The sequence below is a fragment of the Colobus angolensis genome, unplaced genomic scaffold (genome assembly GCF_000951035.1).
Source record: "Colobus angolensis palliatus isolate OR3802 unplaced genomic scaffold, Cang.pa_1.0 Scaffold3, whole genome shotgun sequence".
Classification (NCBI taxonomy): Eukaryota; Metazoa; Chordata; class Mammalia; order Primates; family Cercopithecidae; genus Colobus; species Colobus angolensis.
Genome location: NW_012116265.1, coordinates 23,992,285 through 24,017,125, shown reverse-complemented (window position 1 = coordinate 24,017,125; position 24,841 = coordinate 23,992,285). Strand labels below are relative to the sequence as shown.

Here is a 24,841-nt window from a genome sequence, read left to right as displayed (position 1 = left end):
GGATGTAGCTTTATTTGCTGTTTAAAACAATGAACAATAGAAACAAGTTAAGAATAACCTGCAATTAGTGACAATGCTTGTGGTTGTGACGTAAGGGAAGATCTTTGCAGCTTTCTGGAAATGGTAAAAAATGTGCTCAGTTTCAGGGATGTACTACCATTTCTACTGCCAAGAGACTAAAGTGTAATAATGCATGGAATATTAAATTAGAGACATTTTGTTAACCTGATGAATGAGCCTTAGTTTCTTTGGGACCAGGACATTGTCATAGATACATAAGAAGCCCAACAGTAAACAGGAAAATCAAAACAGACAAAGAAGGAATCACAATCAGTGGCAAAAAATCTCTTTTCTTTGCAGATGCTGGGCCACTGTCAACACTACCCCCATAGCCTCTGTGCAGGCAGTAGGGAGGGGACCACCCATAGCCACAGTAGCAGTGATGTTGGTTATTGCAGATCCCCTTCATGTTGCAGGTCTCAGGAAGGCAGACGTGTGACAGGACAGACAGACTGACACACTTCTTGTGGATGCAGATCTTTCCTGGGCCACACACCGTACCATCTTTCACGTCACCAGTGTCAGGTATGTTCATCCTTAAATGACAGTCAATACCGCAGCAGGTGACGCCATTGATACGAGTGTGCTGCAAAGTAAAATGATCTTGGAGAGGAGGAATGTCTCTCACATTCTCACATTGAACTCTCCCACAAAAGACATCAGAGATATGACATTTTAGGTATGTTGTGCCATTTATACCACAGTGACCAAAACGGTTTCCCTGAGAGTTGATTTCTTTATAGCAATTCTGAGATGCACTTTTTGCATCTTTACCAAAAAATCTCCCTGCAATGCTGGTCATGGTTATTACATCTCTTTTGATAGCAGTAGGCACTGTCACTACAGGGGAACCCGTCCTGCACATATCTATCTTCTGGACACTGATGGGATGTTCCATTGCACCATTCTGGGAGGTCACATTCATTGACCTACAGAGTTCCCCTGATGGCATGAACTTGCAGTCTTTGCAACAAAGCCCAAAAGCACAGGTAGCCCCAGGCCTTAAAGTGCAGTTCAACAGACAACAGGCATCTTGTTCACACTGCTGTATGGATCCACAATCACACTGCTCTTCTCTTTCAACCACACCATTCCCACAGCGCTTTAGCATAAAGATTTCCCCCAGTCTTGGAGGATTATGCAGACATGATCCTGGTTTAAGGTGGTCTTCATAAAATCAGCATAACTGCAATTGGTGAACTTCTTTGCTAGCACTCTAAAAATACACATGATACAACCTCTTTCCCCACAAAAACAGAATTCTTCATCATGCTGCATACCCAAAGAATGACCTAACTCATGGGCCACAGTGTTGGCAAAAAGAGACCAGGTATCTCCTTGAAAATTATCGACTACACAATCAATAGGTTGAAGACATATTCCTGCAACGTAGGCTAGACCAAGTATACTTATAAGTGAATTTTTTATGAACATATGTGCAGCATCATGCTGTAGTTGGGAAAGACTGATTAGTTTCCATTGAGAGAAATCGTTCAGGACCTGTTCTATGCTTGTCATTGGGAAAACATTTCTTTGATTCCAAATTTCAATTCCAATCAACATTATATAAGTACATAACTGCTGATACATGTAATCCACCATGCTGACAACAAGAAATACATCCTCTTGCACCTTTGAGATGTTGCTTTGAGAGTAAATGAAGAAATCATGGTTCACCACAACAACTAGCTCCAGAAACCAAGCATGGGTCCACCAGTCAACAGCAGATTTTGGTTCCAGAGCTGAGTTCTCAGCCTCTTCAAATTCCAAATGTTGGTGTGCTACTTCCTTCTCTGTTAAGCCACATCTCATAGCTGGGAATTGTGTCTCGTTACTGTTTATCTTATAAACCAGGTGTTCAAATGTGGCAGAGTGCCTGATGGGTTCAATTTCATGAGTGAGGCCATTTATTTGTAATACTCCTCGAAAGCCCCCAAAACAAGCACTGAACACAGCCAGAGACTCAGGGACCCCCTCCAGGTAACCATGATAGTAACAGTCATCTGGGATGAAAGGCTGATCCTCCAGGAGGGCATGCTCATCTGTGTAGGTGAACACTGGGAGGTGTCTAGAAACCAAGAGCTTCTTGACCCTCATATGAACAACGTGTCTCTGGCCCCCGAACTGCAGACTATAGGAGAGCCATACAGGAGCCTTTGCACTTCTGCCCCTGCTGATCACCTTCAAGGGGATCACCACTTCTGGGGAAGTGAAATGCTGGGAGGGCCCAGCCTGACAGTAGCCAGAAATGGACAAAAACACCTCAAGCCAGAGCAGCAGAAGAGTGACCCTGATGTACACTAGGGTCCCATCCACTGCCATTATGAAGTTGTCATCATGGAGCCATCTGTCCAGAGCAGAAGAGGACAAGGTGTGAGGCACTTCTGGTCTGGCTCCTCCCTCTAAGCTGCTCAGGATGCAGGGCTGACCCTATGGATCTGTGTCCTGGCAGAGTTAGATCAGAACTGCAGTGCTGGAAGTAAAAATAAAAAGATGGGTTGGAAAGGTGATAAGTAAGGGATCAGGAGAGAAAAAGAATGGAGTGGTGAAAAACTGGTTGATGAATCAAGAAAATGCTTTGGATTTGCTTTTAGTAAATGAGGTAGGGAGTTTGGGGGTATAGAGAAGACAACATTGGCCACGTGGTGATAAGAGGTGAAGTTGGAAGATGGGTACTTAAATAATTATCTCAATCTTTACAGGCAGTATGAAAATGTCCATAATAAAAAGTAAAAGCAAAAGTAAAGAAACTTAAGAGTAGGGTGACTCTATATCTCAATTTGTCCAAGATAATATTAGTTTATGCCTGTTGCCCTTGCAATAACTATTGATAGTGTCTCCTTTGAGTTTCAAAACTGGAGACATCAAAAACAATCGCAATTCTGTGTCAAGTTGCATCAGTTTTATGATATACTTTAGTTTCTTTATCGCAAAGTTATTTACTATTCCTCATTGTATTCATCCTTACTCATGATTTTATTAGACTGCAAGATTCTTGACTGCATGGTTTATGATTTTCATTTATTTTAGTATCCTCTATAATGTCTTGTATAGTTTTGTGTACAATGAAAAATGAAAAAAGAGAGGAAGGGTGGTGAAGTGTTTTGCATTATAAATTAATGTTACTAAAATGTATTCATATTGTATTATAATTTTAGGAAAAGAAAAAAAATCATGAAACACTGACATCCTTTAAGGGTATGGAGAACATTATGTTTTTCTCCCCAGTTACTGACAGGAGAGTCCCAAAGACAAAAGCAAAAGCTTTCAGAAGAGAAAATGAGAATCTGTGCAGTTTAAAGGTCTTGGGAAAAGGAACTCTTGTCTTATTAGGGCAAAACCATTGGAGAGTCTGGCATTTTAGGATTGCCAGGGAAGAGTCCCTATGTTTGCTCAAATATATTTACCAATAGTTTTTGAAAGTGGAGAATTTCTGCACCTGTCATACAATCTGGCTGGCAACACTCATCCATTTCCTTTTCTATTAAACAAGTCTTTATGTGTTTGGAGCATACAAAGTGCAGGACATGTGCTAGATATTAGAGAAAGAAAACAAAAATACAGAGCATTAAATAAATTATCAATTTAGTGCAGGGACAAGAATAAGCTTTAGGAGGCCTTTAATATTTTATATATTTTGTGCCTTTTTTGCTGAGGAGAGTGTCCATATATTTCATCATAGTCTCAAAACTGTCAAAAGTGAGGCTAATAAGCACTGAGCATGTGTAGAAACAAACAAGTAAACAGGTAATTGTAATATGATCAAGACCAGATTAATCTGAAGATAACATAGTTTATGATTCAGGAATCTTCGTTGTACTGACCTCACTAAAGACCCTGAAAGGGGCTCAGTAATGGACTTTATGAAACTCCTGAAATTACAAGTGATCAAAATTAGTCACTATGCAAGAAAAATCAGAAATATTATAACGGAAAAACTCTGAAATACTATAACGCATATAAAAAAAGACTTAACAAAGGCGTTCTAAAATTTGACGATAGTAAATTTTATTATTTATCTCATTACCAGTAACAAGCTATGAAGCTGAATTTTCTTCTCTAAACTATTAATAATACAAACTAAATTTCTATTAAACATACTAGGGAAAGGCAAATGCCTTTCAGTTCTTGCCATAGAAATTATAACAAAATAATTATCTTAAGGGAGGTAATTAAATAAGAAGCAATTTGAAAACTGTAGGGAAAAGGTATCATGGAAGTGAGTCAGGAAGTTGATTAGCATAAATATGAGAGGATTAAATTTTGTGATGTTTATGGCATTTTCAACCTTTTAATATTTATAATTTGTTGCGGCTTCTTTCTTATGCTAAATAAATCCTCATTTTCATACTTATTTTCTACAATTGTAACTTGGTATTGTTTTTCTCGAAGTGGGCCCTCATCTTGTAGGTGCATCAGGCCCAAAAACTTAATTTCATCTCTGACTGTGATCAATGTATTGATGAAGGTAGGTGCCATTTCTTATAAGAACAAAAAGGAAAAGCATTTAAATCAAGCTAATCTAAGAAGACTTACGTAGAAGATATAAAATGAACATGCCTGACCCAACACCAATCATCTCCTGGATTTTGAATCCATTTCTAATCAATGCTTTCTTTGCCCTGATTCAAGTTTCCTTATATTCTCTTCTTATAACTTCCCTTGTGCTTTCCAGAGTCTTCCTTTAAAGACAAAAGGAGGGAGAGAGAGAGAGAGAGAGAGGGAGAGAATGAACCAACTCCATCCTGAACCTCTTCACAGAAAGCTCCCTACATCTACTTACCTTATTAAACCTGAGCTTTAATAGAATTTACTACTTGCCTAAAGGCTTCCTCTTGAGAAACCCCATCCTCAGAAATCACATGTACCACAAGGTCCAGAGTTCCTGTTCTCCACAGCCCACAACATTAACACCAAATCATTTATCCTGCAATATTTGACTACACTATTTTTTAGATTTCTCTTATCACTCTTGGACAAAATTCAAAGACTTTGGCCCCTGACTAATAAAATTACTCTCCACATCTTAAAGTACTATCAGCAAGTATATAGAAAACCCATCTGAAAACAAGACAGGGTTTTTTAAAGTTTTTTTTTTTTTTAACTTCTTCAATTCTTCTTCAGTGTAATTCAGCCTACTCCCTCATAGTCATAAGCCATACCTTGTCAACACACAAAAAATTTCATATACCCTAAGCAATTTACCAACAATTTTAGTTCTCCCAGGTCTCCCTTACTCCTGCTATACCTATTTCTCAAACCCAAAGAGAACTCACTTTTTTCTTTCATTGCCTCCCATCCCACTCAATGTTCTTGTCTTCCAATCCACTCGAGCTCTGCTACCAGTTTCATCCCTTCAAGCACTGTATACCAAAATCTTTAACTCTCTAAAGTCCTCATTATAACACAAATTGTAGGGGTTGGGATGGGCGATGGGCAGGAACTGCATTAATCCTTCACATACTTTTTCCACTCCTACATCAAAGCTACCAATGCTACTCTAAAAAAAAAATCACAAACCAATGTGTTTGTGAAAGGTTTAGAAAGAGAACATAGAAATCAGAACTGATATGGTTTGTCCTGGACCCCCAGCCTAAGGAATAGAGATATAAAATTCAACAGATATGTCAAAACCTCCTAGGCCATATTGCTCTTTTCTTTATTCTCCTGGGCATTGCATTCCTTGTTTATGTATCATGTTCTGAGTTTCCTCAATGTTCTAAGTTTCATCATTTATGTATAGTGCCAGCAGCTGAAAATCCATTCTCATTGTCTCTCAATCACAGTAGAGTTAGTTAACCAAGTACCTTTCCTTTCAAATATAAAGTATTTAAGGTTTTTTCCTTTTCTTGTCCTAGATTGGCTATGTGGATGCTGGAAGATGGGGAAAACTTGTTTCAGTCTGAACATTATCCTTGCCATCAACTTGCCTAAAGAGGTTGGATTCATCTGGGCGGTTTTCATTGCTGCAAGTTAGGCACCTTATTCCACGAGGTGTAAGTAGCATGGAAGAGAAAAGCAAAGTTCATAGACAAAACTTCCAAGAACAAAGATCTCTGAATTGGGATGAAAATCTAACTGCCAGATTTGCTCTCGGTATCTCTCTTGATATGTTTTCTACTTATTATGGAGTGACAGTTGTTGTGGTTGGGAGGATTGAAAATGGGAAGAACTAATCAAAGATATAATGTTGTGGAAAGGATTGATAAGCTACACAAACCCGTGTCATATTATTCTTTTCTTGGAGCTCAGCATGAGAGCAGGCAATAACAGAGAATAACTTCAAAAAAATCTGTAAGCCAGACTTACTGTCTTCATTCCTAGGACTTACAGAGACCAAAGCTCCTGAAGTACCATCATTCTACCAGGGATACTGTGAGGTGGTACCACTCTAAATCCATGTCCTCTAGCATCAGTGGACTGTCAAGTGAGCCAACAGCCCTCTGCTGCATGTGTGATAAACTCTTCCTTTCCCCACAGCTATTTCAAATTCATCAAGACCCCTCTCTACCCATCTTCCCTCTCATTCCAATGCCCTAAAGCACTGTTTTCCTATCTGTCTGTCACTAGTATCTGTCCCATTAGAGAGTCATGGAAGTAATTCAGCTAGTTATAGCCTGCAGGATTTTTCCTTAAGGAAATAGAACAGAAATATCAGAAGGCACCCCTAGAAGATCCTTAGCAACTCTTGCACACACAGTGCCAAATATTTGGGGTGTAAGTGTGTGTAAGGCCACAATGTCACAATATAAAATGGATTTCTTTCTCTGAAATATGGTGTGTGTGTGTATATATATATATACCTCCTATGCCATATTGCCCTTTTCGAGCATATATATATATATCTTGAGGGTATATATGTGTGTGTGTGTGTGTGTGTATATATATATATATATATATATATATATATATATATACCAAATTCAAAGCAAAATGGTTTCTGGGACTTTCATCATCTGAATCCACCTATATCTACCTGTTCTCTACCTCACTCCCTCTCCAGTCTCAGTGGAAATGTGATCCTCCCCCAGATTCAGGTAGCAACCCCTCATGGTTCGAGGTCATCTCTCCCACATACTTAAGGACTGTTTCTATCAATTTTCCCCACACTCAACTGTATCTTCATCTTCTACTACTTTACCTATTCCTTACTGGCAATTGGGGCAACCAGCTCATTCTGATTTTCCCAGGACTGTCCTGGTTTTAAAACTAAAAGTCCTGCACCCAGCAATCCCCTCAGTCCCAACCAAACTGAAACCAAACTTGATGAATGACTTACCATCAGAAGAAACAGTAGTTTCCATGGCGCTTTCTGTCTAGATGGTTTGCACCACCCTTTATTAATGAACAAAGGTTTGTAGCTGTGACCACAGAACAAAGGGAAATGTAAGCCCTCCCCCTTTTGTCTCTCAGGTGACTAAATTTTAGATTTAGCTGCTTAGCAACAAGGATCTTTAACTTCTTAGAGAAATAATAATAGGCTCTCAAGAATATCTTGCTCTGATCCGACCATTTCTATACTCATTTCCAAATTCAATATGATTGGAATTGGGTTGTCTCCTCACCTCCAGTCTACGTCCCCTGACAGCACAGGTTCGTAATTTTGCTGGTGCCATTGCATTGGTCTAGACTGTCTAATCACTTTTCCCATTGAACTGAAATCACTTTTCCCATTGAACTGAATTACAGTAACTTTCTAGGGCAAGATCAAATTCCACTTCCATTATCAAATCTTTCCTAAATAACCCAGAAAACATTAACGTCCTATAACTCTCTTTATAACTATAACATGCAACACATTTTTCTGTGACAAAATTTATATCCTTGCTATTTTCTGTTTTATATGTGAGTTTTAGATGCTGGAGAGGATGTAGAAAAATAGGAACACTTTTACACTGTTGGTGGGAGTGTAAATTAGTTCAACCATTGTGGAAGATACTGTGGTGACTCCTCAAGTATCTAGAAGCAGAAATACCATTAGACCCAGCAATCCAACTATTGGGTATATACCCAAAGGATTATAAATCATGCTGCTATAAAGACACATGCACACATATGTTTATTGCAGCACTGTTCCCAGTCAAACCCAATTGGGTTGGGTTGGAACCAACCCAAACACCCATCAATAATAGACGGAATAAAGAAAATGTGACACATATACACCATGGAATATTATGCAGCCATAAAAAAAAGGATGAGTTCATGTCCTTTGCAGGGACTTGGATGAAGCTGGAAACCATCATTCTCAGCAAACTAACACACAAGAACAGAAAAACAAACACTGCATGTTCTCACTCTAAGTGGGAGTTGAACAATGAGAACACATGGACACAGGAAGGGCAACGTCACACACCAGGACCCGTCGGGGGTTTGGGGTCTAGGGGAGGGAGGGATAGCATAAGGAGAAATACGTAACGTAGATGATGGGTTGATGGGTGCAGCAAACCACCATGGCACATGTATACTTATGTAACAAACCTGCATGTTCTGCACATGTATTTCAGAACTTAAAGTATAACAATAATAAAATAAAATTTAAAAAAATAAATAAAAATAAAAAATAAAAAAAATTATAGTACAATGATTGCAAAGACAAAGAAACAAAACTTGAGTTACTTCAATTCTGTTATTCTTTGTGATAAGATAACATTTTTATTTGTGTTTAGAATTTTAGATTATAGACATATTTCAAAACTAGTAGAGTTGATAACAAAAAAATAAAGACATGGACAGTTTGAAATTTTTTATTTTTATTGTGAAATTAGATTCTTACGAATCTCTGCTTATCTTTTGTGTAAAGCTTTTCTTAACTATTTTATTATCTTCAATTTTCATGTTAGCAAAACTTTTGAAGTTAAAATAAATAAAAAATTAATGGATAAATCTGGGTGTACTATCCTTCGAGCGTAAGTATGTGAAGATCAATTTTGTTGAAGTCATGGACAAATCTGTGGAAGTTAAAACTCAAGAAAGCAGAAACTGTAATGTCATGATTTACTTATATGATAGGCCAATATGAAGTAAGTTTTCCTATGTGTTTTAAAAATATATATTAATATATTTAATTAGTATTAATTTATTACCTTTTCACTACCCTATTCTTTTGGTACCACTCTATTCATTTTACTTTTTATTTTTAAAAACTTTTTCCAATGGTATGATTGTATATGGAAAGGTCAATGAAAAAAAATTCACTCTCTTCCTTTTTTGAAATGGCATCTTTATTTTCATTTATTTATTTTTACTGATATGACCATACAAGGGTCAGTAAAAGAAAATGTTCACTATTTAAAGTTTCCTGGCCATTAATTATTTGTTTCATTTCATGATTATTCCCAAAAATAGCTACGCCATGTAGAAGTAGAAAAGTTAAAACATAATCCACCCTATCTGTCAAACACACTAGATAGAACACTGAGGCTTGATCCAAAAATATGTGGAGCCTATTTCCAAGGCAGTTCAGTTAACTTTTTCCCCTCAGCCATCAGGGTTCCCACCTCACCCTCCTCTCTTCTTGCTGCTCAGTCTTTCCATTCCCCTCCTCCTCACTGCCTCACCTAGCTCCTAAGTGCCATTTTAATATGATGGATCCCCTGGTAGTAAAAGTGACTCTGAGGTGAATTCATCAGAAAGGGTTGCACTGGAAACTGAATGAAGGACTCTGCATCACAAACCAGGGGACCTGGAAAGGACAGAAGAGGATGTTTTGTCAGGTACCTTTCAGAGCAGAGTGCTGGGCTCAATTTCCTGTTGGAGGACTCTGAATGGGTCTGACCTAGATGTTTCCACAATCTCTTCAAAAGGGCAGCCCTGTGAGGCAGAAAGAGAAGACAGCCAGGGGGATTATGAGGTGGGAGAAGAAAAGAGAGCTTGAACAAAATGCGCCATAAGAAAAGGAAGTGTCTTTTCAGAAATACAATGAGACAAATTCCTCTTTTGCGAATGCTTTCTCATCCTGGGGGTTAAGACGGGGTGATGGGATGCTATATATCCAAACTGGAGCAAAATGACTCAGATAAGTGTTTCTTCATTAAGGATACTCATGGAAATTCAAAAAAAGAAATAAAAACAGGCAATAAATATGTCAGTAAATTATTCAAAATCACTACAATTTTAGAAATATAAAGAATCAAATTGTCAAAGATTGAAAATAAACTACCAAGTGTTCGCATCATAGATAAGCAACTCTCTAAAACAGTGTTTTAATTAAATATATAATAGTATATCCTTTGACCGGAAATTTATCCAGTAATTTCAAAATTCTGTGTTATCAAACATTTCAGGACATAGAAAATAGATTCAAGTAAAAAAAAAAATTACTAAACGTTACATTATCCCTTACGCTTACCAAAGTGACTGGAAAGATGTATTTTGAAGTAGAAAGAAAATCTCTATTCTTTTCTTTCATTATTCTTCTCTCCCTTCTCGCTCTCCCCGCGTTCCCCCATGCATTTCAATCCCAAGGAGGAGCATCTACGTTTTGCCAACTTCTGGAATACTGTCTGCGCTACCGTTGGCAGCCATTGCGTATTGGAAAGGCATATGTGACTCCCCCTCTCTTGCTTCCTAACGCCCCCATGTGGTAGGATTGGCAAACTTAATCCAGGCCCGTTTGGACTAAACACTTAGTGGTTCACTTAATCTCTCCTTTGTACTGAAAATTGGTTAGGCCTCCTGTACCCTGTGGTGAGTCAGAGAACGGACGAGCCCAAGAAATGGAATTAGGCCTGGGGAGAGGTGGAAACTGCTACGTTTCTAGGCAACAGGTGCCTTGGCTACCCCTCAGGTATCTAAGGTCCAAGCTGTCTAAACCACAAAGGGAGGGGAGGACATCTATAAATCCAACCAATTGGCCCAGCACGGTGGCTCAAGCCTGTAATCCCAACACTTTGGGAGGTCAAGGCCGGCGGATCATGAGGTCAGGAAATCAAGACCATCCTGGCCAACATGGTGAAACCCCGTCTCTACTAAAAATGCAAAAATTAGCAGGGCATGGCCGTGCACTCCTGTAGTCCCAGCTACTCAGGAGGCTGAGGCAGGAGAATGGCTTGAACCCGGGAGGCGGAGCTTGCAGTGAGCTGAGATCGCGCCACTGCACTCCAGCCTGGGCCACAGAGAGAGACTCTGTCAAAATAAATAAATACATAAATACATAAATAAATAAATAAAATCCAATCAACTGCTTCAGGGTAGAAGGAAATAAAAGTTCAAGCAGTGGAGGCTTTTAGGGTGAGGAGACATTTTCTACTGAATCCTTTTGTAACTAGACTTTGTTCAAAGGGCAATGAAAAATGATAGTAAAAAAAAAACTTTTTGTTTATCCTGGACTTTTTGTTTTTCTTATTTTGATCCAAGCACCATGGCTTCCTCCACTCAGGTTTTTGCCTTGTGTAAAGCTAAACCCTTTCCTGGCTTATCAGTTGTCACATGGCATAAGCCCATCTGGTAAGAGTACTGCATTCCTCTGTCCATAGTATCTTATCAGGAGAAAAACATATGCACACAAAGAGAAGATGTTTCCTTGGAACTATGTACCACGTGAGAAACACCGACACAAACTGCAACGCTAAAGTCTGGAAAATCTGTACAAGTAAAAAGCACCCATAAAGAAGCCACTGAGGGCCGGGCGCAGTGTCTCGAGCCTGTAATCCCAGCACTTTGGGAGGCCCAGGTGGGTGGATCACCTGAGTTTAGGAGTTTATGACCAGGCTGGCAAACATGGAGAAATCCCGTCTCTACTAACAACATGAAAACTAGCCAGGTGTCGTGGCGTGTGCCTGTAATCCCAGCTACTCAGGAGGCTGAGGCAGGAGAATCACTTGAACCTGGGAGACGGAGGTTGCAGTGAGTCAGGATTGTGCCACTGCACTCCACCCTGGGTGACAGAGCAAGACTGTCGCAAAAGAAAAACGGAAAAGAAGCCACTTAAGATGAGAAGTTGAGAACCCTTGTGGAATAGGAAGTAGGAATATGAATAGATCAACATACAGTACATAATAAGAGATGTCATAATATTAATACTAATATTGCTAATAGTAAAATAAACAATCTTAAAGTATATTGGGCTTTGGATACTAAAATTTGATCACTGTCAGAAGACTGGTTACAGGTCAAACTACTGGTGTTTTTCTGACTTTTCCCCTTTTCTTGAGTGGAGAAGGCTTTTTCTAGGGCACAAGTGGGGTAGCTAATAACAGAGTAGGATGACTGGTGCAGGATCTGCTCAAGTGGAATGCTTGGTTTTGAACGTAAAAAGCAGAAACATCAATGATGTCAGCAAAGGCAAATTCTAGGAAGTATCAAAATATGAAAACTCAGAAAGTTACATTTGTGTTCAACTCCAAGTGGTCAATTTTTGGTTTATAATGAAAAACAAAGACAAAGGTCAGACTCTGAGTACAATCTAGATTCAAGTAGGGGCAAAAACAAGAAAATGGACAAAATAATAGAGGGTCAAGGTAATTGCTTAGAACAGGAAGTGCTAGAGATTCTTCTTAGAGGATCAAAGCCAGTGATTCCTGGATAGATCAGTGTAGTTTAAAGCTCTGTGAAACAAACACCAGTTCTCTAATGGTCTTTCTAGTGTACTTGTTTAAAAATAACAGAATAAATGATAAGAAAAAACAAAATTTTGAAAACTGGACTTCCATATTTGGCACTATGGCAGACAACGTGTCCAGTTCCTAGCTCATGCAGCAAAATAATTCAAAATTCTACCTAAATTTTTTTCACCCTCCCAATATTTTAATTCAATTTTAATATAAAATATTGGGAGGGTGAAAAAAATTATGTGCTATGATAAAGTAAGGGAAATTCTTACTTTTTTCAAAAGGATTTTAATCTTCCTTTTCTCAAAGGAAATTCTCACTTTTATTCCAAAAGTGGAATAAAAGCAGGACCCCAGAAAGGAAAGCGACCCTGAAGTTGGCATCTTCTCTGAGGTATCTGTCCATCCCTGGTGAAACTGAGCTGATATTTTGATGACTGCATGAAATGATGGGAACAGTAGGCAATGTCTCGGCTTTGCCAAAGAGGAGATGTTGTTAGGAGAGCCATAGGATAAAAACAGGGTAAATGAAAAGAAAATATAACCTACAGATGAGGATAACAAGGATAACCGCCTTTTACCTTTGATGGTGGTAGAAGAGGAGACAAATTCCCTGTGTTTCCCTACACATAAGTTAAACTTTGTGCCATTTAGGGGAATAAATTGCTACCACTTATATGGCACTAAAAACTTTGAGCAATATCTATTTTGAGGAGATATTGAGTTGTGATATTTTCAAAGCATGGACGTAAAAACATGCAAACTCTCTCTGGAAAAAATACATTTTCAACTTAGGGCTCATAAAATTCCCACTTGAGTTTTTGAACATTACAAAATACAGAAGGAAACACAGTCCTATGGATAAGTCAACAATAAAAACAAAAGCAGAATGAAACAAATAATTCTGCTGCTCATATTATCAGGCAGAATATTATGCAAATTGGTTTTATAATTTCAACAAGAGAGTATTGGAGGTATTAGTAACAAACAATAACAATGGCTAGACAGTTTTTTTGAAAACCAAATGGAACTTGAAATGTACATATATGATCAATATGTACATTTAAATAATATATAAATATATATAAATTCAATTTACATAGAAAAAAATGAAAATGTGTAATGGCAGATTATATGCAACTAAAAACAAAATTAGTAAACCGACACAGTTTTGTTTTTTGTGTTTTTTTTGACACTTTTTTTTTTTGAGACAGAATCTCACTCTGTCTCCCAGGCTGGAGTGCAGCAGCATGACCTCAGCTCACTGCAACCTCTGCCTCTCGGGTTCAAATGATTCTTGTGCTTCAGCCTCCCAAGTAGCTGGGATTACAGGTGTGTGCTACCATGCCCAGCTAGTTTTTGTGTTTCTAGTAGACATGTTGGTCTAGTAGACATGTGTTTCATCATGTTGGCCAGGCTGGTCTCCTGACCTCAAGTGATCCACTCGCCTCAGCCTCCCAAAGTGCTGAGATTACAGGCGTGAGCCACCATGCCTGGCCCTGACACATGGTTCTAAGGAAATTATACAGTATAGAGAAAAGACAGGCAAAGAGATAAAAAATGCAAGATAGGTGAAAAATCCCTAGACATTAGAGTAAGATCTATCTTACATCTAATCAAAGCTTCAGGACAGAATTGACAAAGACAACAATCCTAGGTATAAAGGCTGAAAGTTTTCCAGACTGATGAGAGACAAGATTCTACAGATTTAAGGTTTCCAAACCCCAAAATGGGTAAATTAAAGATCTTCTGTACCCAAACAAATTATAGTGCACTACAGAAAAGCAAAGAAAAGAAGAAGCTCACAGGAAAGGAAGATTAGATAAATGTTAATTTTACAGTTGAATTCTCAACAACAATGGTACTGTCAAGAACAGTAAAATCATACTTTCAAAATCTGAAATGAAAGCCTAGAATTGAGTGTCTAGGAAAATAAACTCTCACTTTAAAAAAGGAAAAGGTGATGAAATAAAACCTTTTCAGACAAACAAAAGTAAACAATTTACTACCAACAGACTATCAGTGAAGGGATTCCAAAGGGCATATTTCACACACACACAAAATTGAACCCATTATGATGTAATATTGCAGAAGGAAGAAAGCAGTAAACACGGCCTGGCACAGTGGCTCACGCCTGTAATCTCAGCACTTTGGGAGGCCGAGGCAGGTGGATCGCTTGAAGTCAGGAGTTCAAGACCAGGCTGGCCAACATGGTGAAACCCTGTCTTTACTAAAAATACAAAAATTAGCCAAGTATGGTGGCGGGCGCCTGTAATCCCAGCTACTTGGGAGGATGAGGCAGGAGAATTGCTTGAACCCGGTAGGCGGAGGTTGCAGTGAGCCAAGGTCGCACCACTGCACTTCAGCCTGGGTAACAGAGTGAGACTCTGTCTCAAAAAAAAAGAAGAAGAAGAAGGAAAATGGTAAACACATGAATCAATCTAAATAAAGATTGGCTGTAGAAGACAATAATATTAATAATATCTAATAGGGAGATAAAAAAATTAGAAAGATAAAACTGATATTCTGAGAAAACTTTATGTAAGTTAGGAGAAATCAGAATTAAAATCTTCTAATGTCCTTATATTATTTTAAAAGTGGCTAAATATGTTGTTGCAGATGTTAATGTTACCCTTCAGTATTTATGGTTCTCTTCTCCTTTGGGGCATGCAGGTTCCTAGACCTCCTTGCCTACTTGGAAGTTAGCCTTGCCTAAAAACTAGCTTTGATCAATGAGGCATGAAAGTGTCACATGCCAGAGAGTATTTTAAGACCTAGTTTGAATAACCATTCTCTTTCACTGCCACGTTTACCAGAGCCTGGCACTATTCCTGTTGAGCCTTCATAGCCTGTAATCCAGGGTGAAATCTTGGATGAAATCTAATTCCTTCTGAAAACTCAGGGTTATTCGTGTGACAGTATAACTTGCCTTATCCCAACAGAAACAAGCATTGGTATGGGAAGCAGTGAAGAAATGTATATTGAAGGTAAGAAAGATGTAATGCCAAAATAATTGGTGAGATGGAATCTGTCAGAACTTGGGAGTCATATTATGTACCCAACAAAGATATATGTAGCTCTAGAGGAAGAGGATGGAAAAAAAAAAAAAAACTTTACTAGTGAGTGTTGGGAATAAAAAGAGATTTAATTGGAGTTAGAGTTCCACATGTTTCACCTCAGAATCTTGGCGGGAGGGAAAAGGCACTTCTTACTTGGTAGCAAGAGAAAAATGAGACAGAAGCATTGTTGTTGGCTGCATTTGGCCATTTTCAAGTTCAGTAAGGAATTTGTTTGCAAACAGGAATAAAAACAAATAGAGAGAATACAAAAATCCATGAGCTTTCAAGGATACAAAACTAGTTCACCACCCCAAAAAGTAAAACGTAAATGTGAGAAAATCTTTGAGTACCAAAGGCCAATTACAACTCAGCCTTAAGGCAGAGGTCAAGCAGTATAGATATTATAGCTTTGTGAGAACCACCAGATGGATTAAGGAGGGATCTCGGGGTGATATGGTTTGGCTGTGTCCTCATCCAAATCTCAACTTGAATTGTATCTCCCAGAATTCCCACGTGTTGTAGGGGGGACCCAGGGATAGGTAATTGAATCACGGAGGCCAGTCTTTCCCATGCTATTCTCATGATAGTGAATAAGTCTCACAAGATCTGGTGGGTTTATCAGGGGTTTCTGCTTTTGCTTCTTCCTCATTTTTCTCTTGCTGCCACCATGTAAGAAGTGCCTTTCCTCTCCTGCCATGATTCTGAGGTGGAACATGTGGAACTCTAATTCCAATTAAATCTCTTTTTGTTCCCAGTTTCAGTTATGTCTTTATCAGCAGCGTGAAAATGGACTAACACAGTAAATTGATGCCAGTAGAGTAGGGCATTGCTGAAAAGATACCTGAAAATGTGGAAGCAACTTTGGACCTGGGTAACAGGCAGAGGTTGGAACAGTTTGGAGGGCTCAGAAGAAGACAGGAAAATGTGGGAAAGTGTGGAACTCTCTGGAAACTTGTTGAATGGCTTTGCCCAAAATGCTGATAGCAATATGGATAGTAAGGTCCAGGCTGAGGTGGTCTCAGATGGAGATGAGGAACTTGTTGGGAACTGGAGCAAATGTGACTCTTGTTATGTTTTAGTAAAGAGACTGGCAGCATTTTGCCCCTGCCCTAGAGATTTGTGGAACTTTGAACTTGAGAAAGGTGATTTAGGGTATCTGGCAGAAGAAACTTCACAGCAGCAAAGCATTCAAGAGGTGACTTGCATGCTATTAAAATAATTTAGTTCTATAAGAGAAGCAGAGCATAAAAGTTTGGAAAACTTGCAGCCTGACTATGCGAAAGAAAAGAAAAACTCATTTTCTGGGGAGAAATTCAAGCCAGCTGCAGAAATTTGCATAAGTAGCAAGGAGTCTAATGTTAATTTCCACAACCATGGGGAAAATGTCTCCAGGCCATGTCAGAGACCTTCACAGCAGCCCCTCCCATCACAGACCCAGAGGCCCAGGAGGAAAAAGTGGTTTTTGTGGGCTGGGCCCAGGGTCCCTGTGCTGTGTGCAGCCTAGGGACTTGGTGCCCTCTGTCCCAGACACTCCAGCCATGGCTGAAAGGGACCAATGTACAGCTCTGGCTGTGGCTTCAAAGGATGGAAGCCCCAAGTCTTGGCATCTTCCATGTGGTATTGAGCCTGCAGGAGCACAGAAGTCAAGAACTGAGGTTTGGGAACTTCTGTCTAGATTTCAAAAGATGTATGGAAATACCTGGATACCCAGGAAAAGTTTGCTGCAGGGGTGGGGCCCTCATGGAGAACCTCTGCTAGGGCAGTCCGGAAGGGAAATGTAGGGTCGGAGCCTCCACACAGAGTCCCTACTGGGGCACTGCCAAGTGGAGCTGTGAGAAGAGGGCCACCATCCTCCAGAGCCCAGAATGGTAGATCCACCTACAGCTTGCACTGTGCACCTAGAAAAGCTGCAGACACTCAATGCCAGCCCATGAAAGCAGCTGGGAGGAAGGCTGCACCTTGCAAAGCCACAGGAGCAGAGCTGCCCAAGACCATGGGAACCCACCTCTTGCGTCAGCGTGACCTGTATGTGAGACATAGAGTCAAAGGAGATCATTTTGGAGCTTTAAAATTTGACTGCCCCACTGGATTTTAGACTTACATGAACCCTGTAACCCCTTTGTTTTGGCCAATTTCTCCCATTTGAAATAGTCATATTTACCCAATACCTGTACCCCCATAGTATCTAGGAAGTAACTAGCTTGCTTTTGATTTTACAGGCTTGTAGGCAGAAGGGACTTGCCTTGTCTTGGTTGAGACATTGGACTGTGGACTTTTGGGTTGATGCTAAAATGAGTTAGGAATTTGGGAGACTGTTGGGAAGGCATGACTGGTTTTAAAATGTGAGGACATGAGATTTGGAGGGGGAGGGGGCAGAATAATGTGGTTTGATTGTGTCCCCATTGAACTCTCAACTGGAATTGTATCTCCCAGAATTCCCACGTGTTGTGAGAGGGACCCATGACTCATGGGGGCCAGTCTGTCCCATGCTATTCTCGTGATAGTGATTAAGACTTACAGGATCTGATGGGTTTATCAGGGGTTTCCGCCTTTGCTTCTTCCTTATTTTTCTCTTGCCGCTGGCATGTAAGATGTACCTTTCACCTCCCACCATGATTCTGAGGCCTCCCCAGCCATGTGGAACTGTAAGTCCAATTAAACTTCTTTTTGTTCCCAGTTTCAGATATGTCTTTATCAGCAGCACAAAAATGGACTAATACACAGGGCAAAAAGCCAAAGTTAAGGGTATGGTACCCAATGAACTGCTTCATTCAATAAAATAACTCAGGATAAAGAGCCTAAGGGTGAGTCTTTCCTGGTGACATCTAATAGCTGAGAAGGCTGCATAGCCCGCCTGTAGCTCTGTTGTCCTCTATTTCAGATGAGGCCAACAAGGACAATAAAAAAGGAATAACTTTTCAGAATGTAGAGTCAGGGCCACAGAGAATAATGGAAAAATAATTCCCTCCACCCACTAGAGAGGAGATTTAATCAAGGTATATCCACACAAACTTCCCATCCCCGCAAGGATAGAGGTCTTAACAATACTCACCAACTGGAATTTCAATTGTTATGTACCAGTGATTTTTACATATCAGGGAGTTTTTCTTTTCCAAGTGGAAGTGTTTTTCTGGTTATGCCATATTGTTTTGTCATTGTATAATGTTTTGTAATGAATCCAATTTGTCTTTTTGGCTCAACAGGCTTATATCAAGAGTAACTAGGCCAAGCATGGTGGGTCACACCTATAATCTGAACACTTTGGGAGACCAAGGTAGGAAGATTGCTTGAGCCTAGGAGTTTGAGACCAGCCTGGGCATCATAGCAAGACCCCATCTCTAAAAAAAAGTGAATTAGCCAGACATACTGGCTCATGCATGTAGTCCCAGCTACTCAGGAGGCTGAGGTGAGAGGATCAGGCTGCAGTGAGTCATGACCATGTCACTGCACTCCAGCCTGAGTGACAAATGAGACCTTGTCTCAAAAAACAAACACACACCACATCAAGATCTGATGTAGACACTGTTGTGCATCCGCTCTACTCCAAAATATAGAGGAAACCTGACTCAAAGCTAAACTTTCTATCTAGATGGGACTTTTGGGTTACCTTTTTTGAGGTGAGTGTTCTGCATGGGAGAAGGTAACTCAAAACTTTGTTGAGCAGAATGGCATCTTCTGTGGTAGACATTACATCTCTTCACCAATATTTCAAGTTTTCTTCTCCTTCCACTCACACAAGAAGATTGAACTTCCCTGCTCCCATGAATTTGGGTGTTATCATGGAACTTTTGTTCAATGAAATTTGAGCAGAAGTGACGCAAGTCTCTTCTAGGCAGACACACTGAAGTGCTACTGCAAACTGTTCTCTCTTTCTGCTGCTACAACTGGTGATGCTCCCACATGCTGGATCCTCCTTCTGCCTGTATATTATAGAGGAACAATGGGAACCTTTGTTGGTCTAAGCCACTGAGAATTTGAAATTGTTTATTCCCAGTGCATAATATAGCCTATCCTAATAAATACTGGTATACAAGTTAAAATACATAGGGAGGTAACTTAAAAGGATATAGAACATAATTCCAAATGCTTAGAGAAGAAAGGGAATTTAAAAATTTAAAGAGCAATCAAGAAGAAGGCATAATAGAAGAAAATGAATGCAGAGAGCAATATGTAAAGAACAGCAAATAATATGGTAGAAATAAATTTAAATATATTATTCTGACTTTATAAGGTCAGAATCATAAGTCACCTGCAAATATCAGTGACTTATGGAATCCAAGGTTTATTTCTCACATCACACGGTAGTCTTCGGTTAGCTTTAGCTATCACTCTGGGACACAATGAAAAAGCAGCCTCAGTATGGAATACTGCAGGTATTGTGGCAGAGAACAACTCTGCTTTTGAATGTTGATTCTTTTGAATGTTGATTCAAAAGTCTCTACTCAGGCCAGGCATGGTGGCTCACGCCTGTAATCTCAGCACTTTGGGAGGCTGGGGCGGGCAGATCCCCTGAGGTCAGGAGTTCGAGACCGGCCTGGCCAACATGGTGAAACCTCATCTCTACTAAAAATACAAAAATTAGCCGGGCATGGTTCTGGGCACCTGTAATCCCTGCTACTCGGGAGGCTGAGGCAGAAAAATCCCTTGAAACTGGGAGGCAGAGGTTGCAGTGAGCCAAGATCGTACCACTGCACTCCAGCCGGGACAACAGAGTGAGACTCCATCTCAAAACAAAGCAAAACAAAAAAACAAAAGCCCTACTCAGAAGTGGAACATTTACCTCTACTCGGTTTTAATTGGTTAAAAAAAAAATCACATGGTCAAGCCTATTAATGGGCTTACATGTTAATGGAGCTGGAAGTTTATACTTCAGCAGAGATATAGCAGGGAATAGACTTCAGCAGGGAAGAGGCAGTCCTTGCTAGGAAGGGTCAGTGAATATTTTGATAATAAAAGTTTCTACCATACCAAATATAAATGTGTCTTAATAGAAATTGTCTAAACTCTCCAATTAGAAGTCAAAGATGTCAGACTGGATTAAAAATAATACAACTCTATGCTCTTTGTATGTGCCTCGCCTATAAACCTATAACACAGGGACATTGGAAGCATGAAAGTCAATGCATGGGAAAAATAGACTAGGAAAAAACTAAACAAAGAAATCTGTTGTAGCTATGCTAATATCAGACAAAAAAAATGGACTTTAAAGCAAAAAGTTCTTCTAGAGATATAGATGGTCACTGCCTAATGATAACAGTTTTAATCCATTATGAAAATATAACAATTCTAAACTTCTATGCATTTACTAACAGTTCAAAATATAGAGACAAATTTACCCTCACAGAGGAAGATTTTAGCTAATTCCACATAAGAAATCAAAGAGACATTCTTTACACAAGAACGTAAAGAATCTGAGCAACACAATTAATAAGTTCAATGAAAATTATATTCAACAGCTGCAGAATATACATTCTTTTCCAACACAAAATATTTACGGCAATGCGTAAAACTTACCTCAATAAATTTTTTGAATTAGTATCATACAAAATACTTATCTGACAGCCATAAAAGTAAGTTTAAAAATCAGTTACAAAAAGACAAGTAGAAATCCCCCATGGGTGTCTGGAAATGTTTAAATATATTTGTAGGCCAAAAAAATTCATAATGGAAATTAATTCTTAGAACTAAATGGTAAAGAATGTTGCTAAAGTCTCCCTTTGAGCAAAAAGGATCATTATATATTCTCAAATAGGCAAAAAGGCTTAGAATTATGAACTAAGAATTCCAATTTTAGATATTACGGGAAATTATTGAATGAACTTTTATAAATACTTTATAAAAGAAGGACAGAGATAATCAAGTATTTTATTAAGACAGAAATTGCATGATTACCTGAGAAATCTGTGGGGGAATGAGGAAAACAGAAGAGGTCAAGGGAAGCAAGTCTATAGTTTCAGCTATAGCATTAGCCTGAAATGTCCAGGAGCTCTGAAGTACTGAGGGATCATTCCTACCTGGTGGCAAGGGAGTGAGGCTTTTTTTGTACCTCCATATCAGACATCAGGCAGTCACTGTTCACAGGCTGTTACAGAGATGAGTGCATAACTTCCAGACACCTCCTGATGATGTTGCTTCAATCTGCCAAGGGCAATACTCCTGAGACTATTGCAGGTGTGAGCTGTTAGCAACAGAACCTGCAGCATCTGGAGAATGGACACGCTGAACCAATGGAAGGAAACCCAGGAGATCTGGACAGAACACGAGCATTGTCTGCTATGCTTCATTCCTTGTATCACTCAGGTCCACTTCCCTCACACATTAGGTTCCTTTCAAGCTTTTACTTCTCCAGGATTCTGGTTGATTACAATTTCTAGGAAATCTGAAAATAGAAAGTTAGTAGGGGGTTGGATTATGATCCCAGAAGATATAATCCTGGATGCCATAATCCTGAATATTGAAATCCTGAAAGATCAAAATCCTAAAGTCTAAATCCCTAATGTCTAAAATCCTGAAAATCAAACACAGGACAGTTGCATACATGTTAAACAAAACCAAATAAAGACATGCTATTGTCTTTATTTGGAAATTAAGTCTTGTTTGAAGACATGCCTGTGGCTGCCAAATTGATAAGGATTGAACTGGTGGACTTTATTTTAGGTGTCAGCTTCACTGGGTTAAGGAACACCTAGAAACCTGGTAAAGCATTATTTTGGATGTGTCTGTGAGGGTGTTTCCAGAGGAGACAGAGTGTGAGCCTGAATGGATTAGGTGGGGAAGTGTTGGTGGACATCATCCAATAGGTGAGGGGCCCAAAAAGAACAAATACTGAAGGCAAACTGAACTGTCTCTGAGAGCTGGGACAGACTTTTCATCTGCTGCCTTGGACATCAGAACTTCAGGCTTGCCAGCCTTTGAGCTCCAGGACTTATACCAGCAGCCCCCTGAGCCCTGAGGTCTTCAGCCTCTGATGGAGAGTTACACCATTGGCTTGTCTGGTTCTGTGGCCTTTGGACTTGGTCTTAGCCACACTTTCAGGATCCCAAGGTCTCCAGCTTGCAGATGGCTTGTTGTGGGATTTCTCAGCCACCATAATTGCATGAGCCAATTCCCCTAATAAATCACCCCTCAAATATCTACATTCAGATCCTATTGGTTCTATCTAGAGAACCCTGACTAACATAGATTTGGTATTGGGGAAGCTGAGTATCGTTCCTTCTTACTATATTCCTTACAACACAATGGAAGAGATCTGTGAAACTGTTCCCTTGAAAAACGGCTGTGATAAGTTAAGCTGTGTATGAGGCTACTTAATGTTGAAAGATAAAAACTTAAAAACTAATTCTAGTTGGTGCTATGAAAGCAGGAAATCGCTTAATTGCAACAATTGAGCAATAATCAGACTTTCAAATGGATAGCATATACTTAGAAAATGTGTAGACCACAACCTCTCTCCAAATACAAGTACAGCAAGTATTTCAATAATTATAGTAGTGAACATCCAAGTGAAAAATACAAGAAATCTTCCTTGTCAAATGATTCAGTTGTGTATGACTTCTGCCCCTTCACACATAGTTCCATGCTTCCCTTTGAAAAACATCTTTTGTCAGAGAATTAAAAGAATTTAACAACCTTAATAACCTTCTAAACCAAAGACACTTACTGATACGGAGGTTCCTCCACATTTTACAAAATACATGAAATGGTGAACTATTCTTGATTAGGGATTTGACTGTCGAAGAAGATAGAGTTCTGATATTTATCACTAAATCTAACATAGAAAAGCTAGCACATGCTTTACTTTGGCTAATGGATGGTACTTCAAAACTGTCACCCTTGTTTTTTTTTTAATCAACTAGATACAATTCATGACCCTGTTGGATCAGAAAATACTAAAACGTATTCACCTACTTACATATTAATGACTGGAAAAGTGAAGTAAACACTTATTTAAAGATTTGGTGGACTTCACAGAAGAAAATAGATTTCTTTTTCCTTTTCCTTTTCCTTTTTTTTTTCTTTTTCTTTTTTTTTTTTTTTTTTTTTGAGACAGGGTCCCCCTCTGTCACCCAGGCTGGAGTGGAGTACAGCAGTGCGATCTTGGCTCACTGCAGCCTAGACCTCCCAGACTCAAGCAATCCTCCCACCTCAGCCTCATGGGTAGCTGGGACTACAAGGGCAGGCCATCATGCCCAGCTAAATTCTTGTACGGGATATAAAAAGTTGTAACTTCTACAAAATACCAGGGTGGTCTTGAACTCCTGGACTCAAGTGATCAACCTGTCTTGGCCTCCCAAAGTGCTAGAATTATAGGCACTGCCCCTGAGCAGAAAATGATTTTCAATTTAATCTCCAAACCATAATGGCAGATTTGGAATTAAGTGCAATCAAGTCTTCTAAAAGTGAATTTCAAGGTGTTACCAATAAAGTTTGTTTTTTCCATTCAGCCCAATGCATTTGGCAGAAAATTCAGATGAGTGGATTGGCCATGTGATACTGCAAGATGAAAACTTCAGTTAAAAATGTGTCATTTGGGCCAGGTGCAGTGACTCACGTCTGTAATCCCAACACTTTGAGAGGTCAAGGCGGAAGGACTGCTTGAGTCCAGGAGTTTGAGATCAGCCTGGGCAACATAGTGAGATCCCGTCTCTACAAAAAATAGAACAATTTAGCCAGGCATGGTGATATGTGCCTGTAATCCCAGCTACTCAAGAGGCTGCGGTAGGAGGATCAATACAGCCCAGGAGGTCAAGGCTTCCGTGATGGAGCCACAGCACTGCAGCCTGGGTGACAGAGCAAGAACCTGTCTCAAAAGAAAAAAAATGTGTCATTTGCCTGCATTGGCCTTCCTTCCAGCTGATGGCATACCAGAAGCTTTAATGAGTTAAAGTGGAATTGACCTGAAGAATCTAGTGAAGTTACTGACTGGTTCAAAAATAATTATTATGAGCATGGTAGGATAAGAAGACACTTTATACAAGGATGTTGCTATTCGATCACAAGTGTTGTTTCTGCCAAATTTGTAGTCTGTATATGAGTGCATGGGAAATGGATTTCTGAGTGCCCAAAACAACATGGAAGCATGGCATGGAAGATGGGAAGCTTCACAGGGAATGCTCATGTTTGTGTATATTGAAACACAAAAGAGAATTTCAAAAAGAGCAGCACCACGTAGAAA

General features: G+C 39.5%; 1 protein-coding gene across 1 annotated transcript; it reads right to left on the bottom strand.

Moving 5' to 3' along the window:
- Positions 1 to 220: 220 nt before the first annotated feature.
- LOC105517215 (disintegrin and metalloproteinase domain-containing protein 21-like) lies at positions 221 to 7,399 on the bottom strand. The gene is given in 5 exon segments (XM_011949649.1): positions 221 to 838; positions 840 to 988; positions 991 to 1,215; positions 1,218 to 2,533; positions 7,340 to 7,399. Coding segments are annotated over 4 exon segments (2,157 nt in total). The 5' UTR covers positions 2,383 to 2,533; positions 7,340 to 7,399.
- Between the last annotated feature and the right edge of the window lie 17,442 nt (positions 7,400 to 24,841).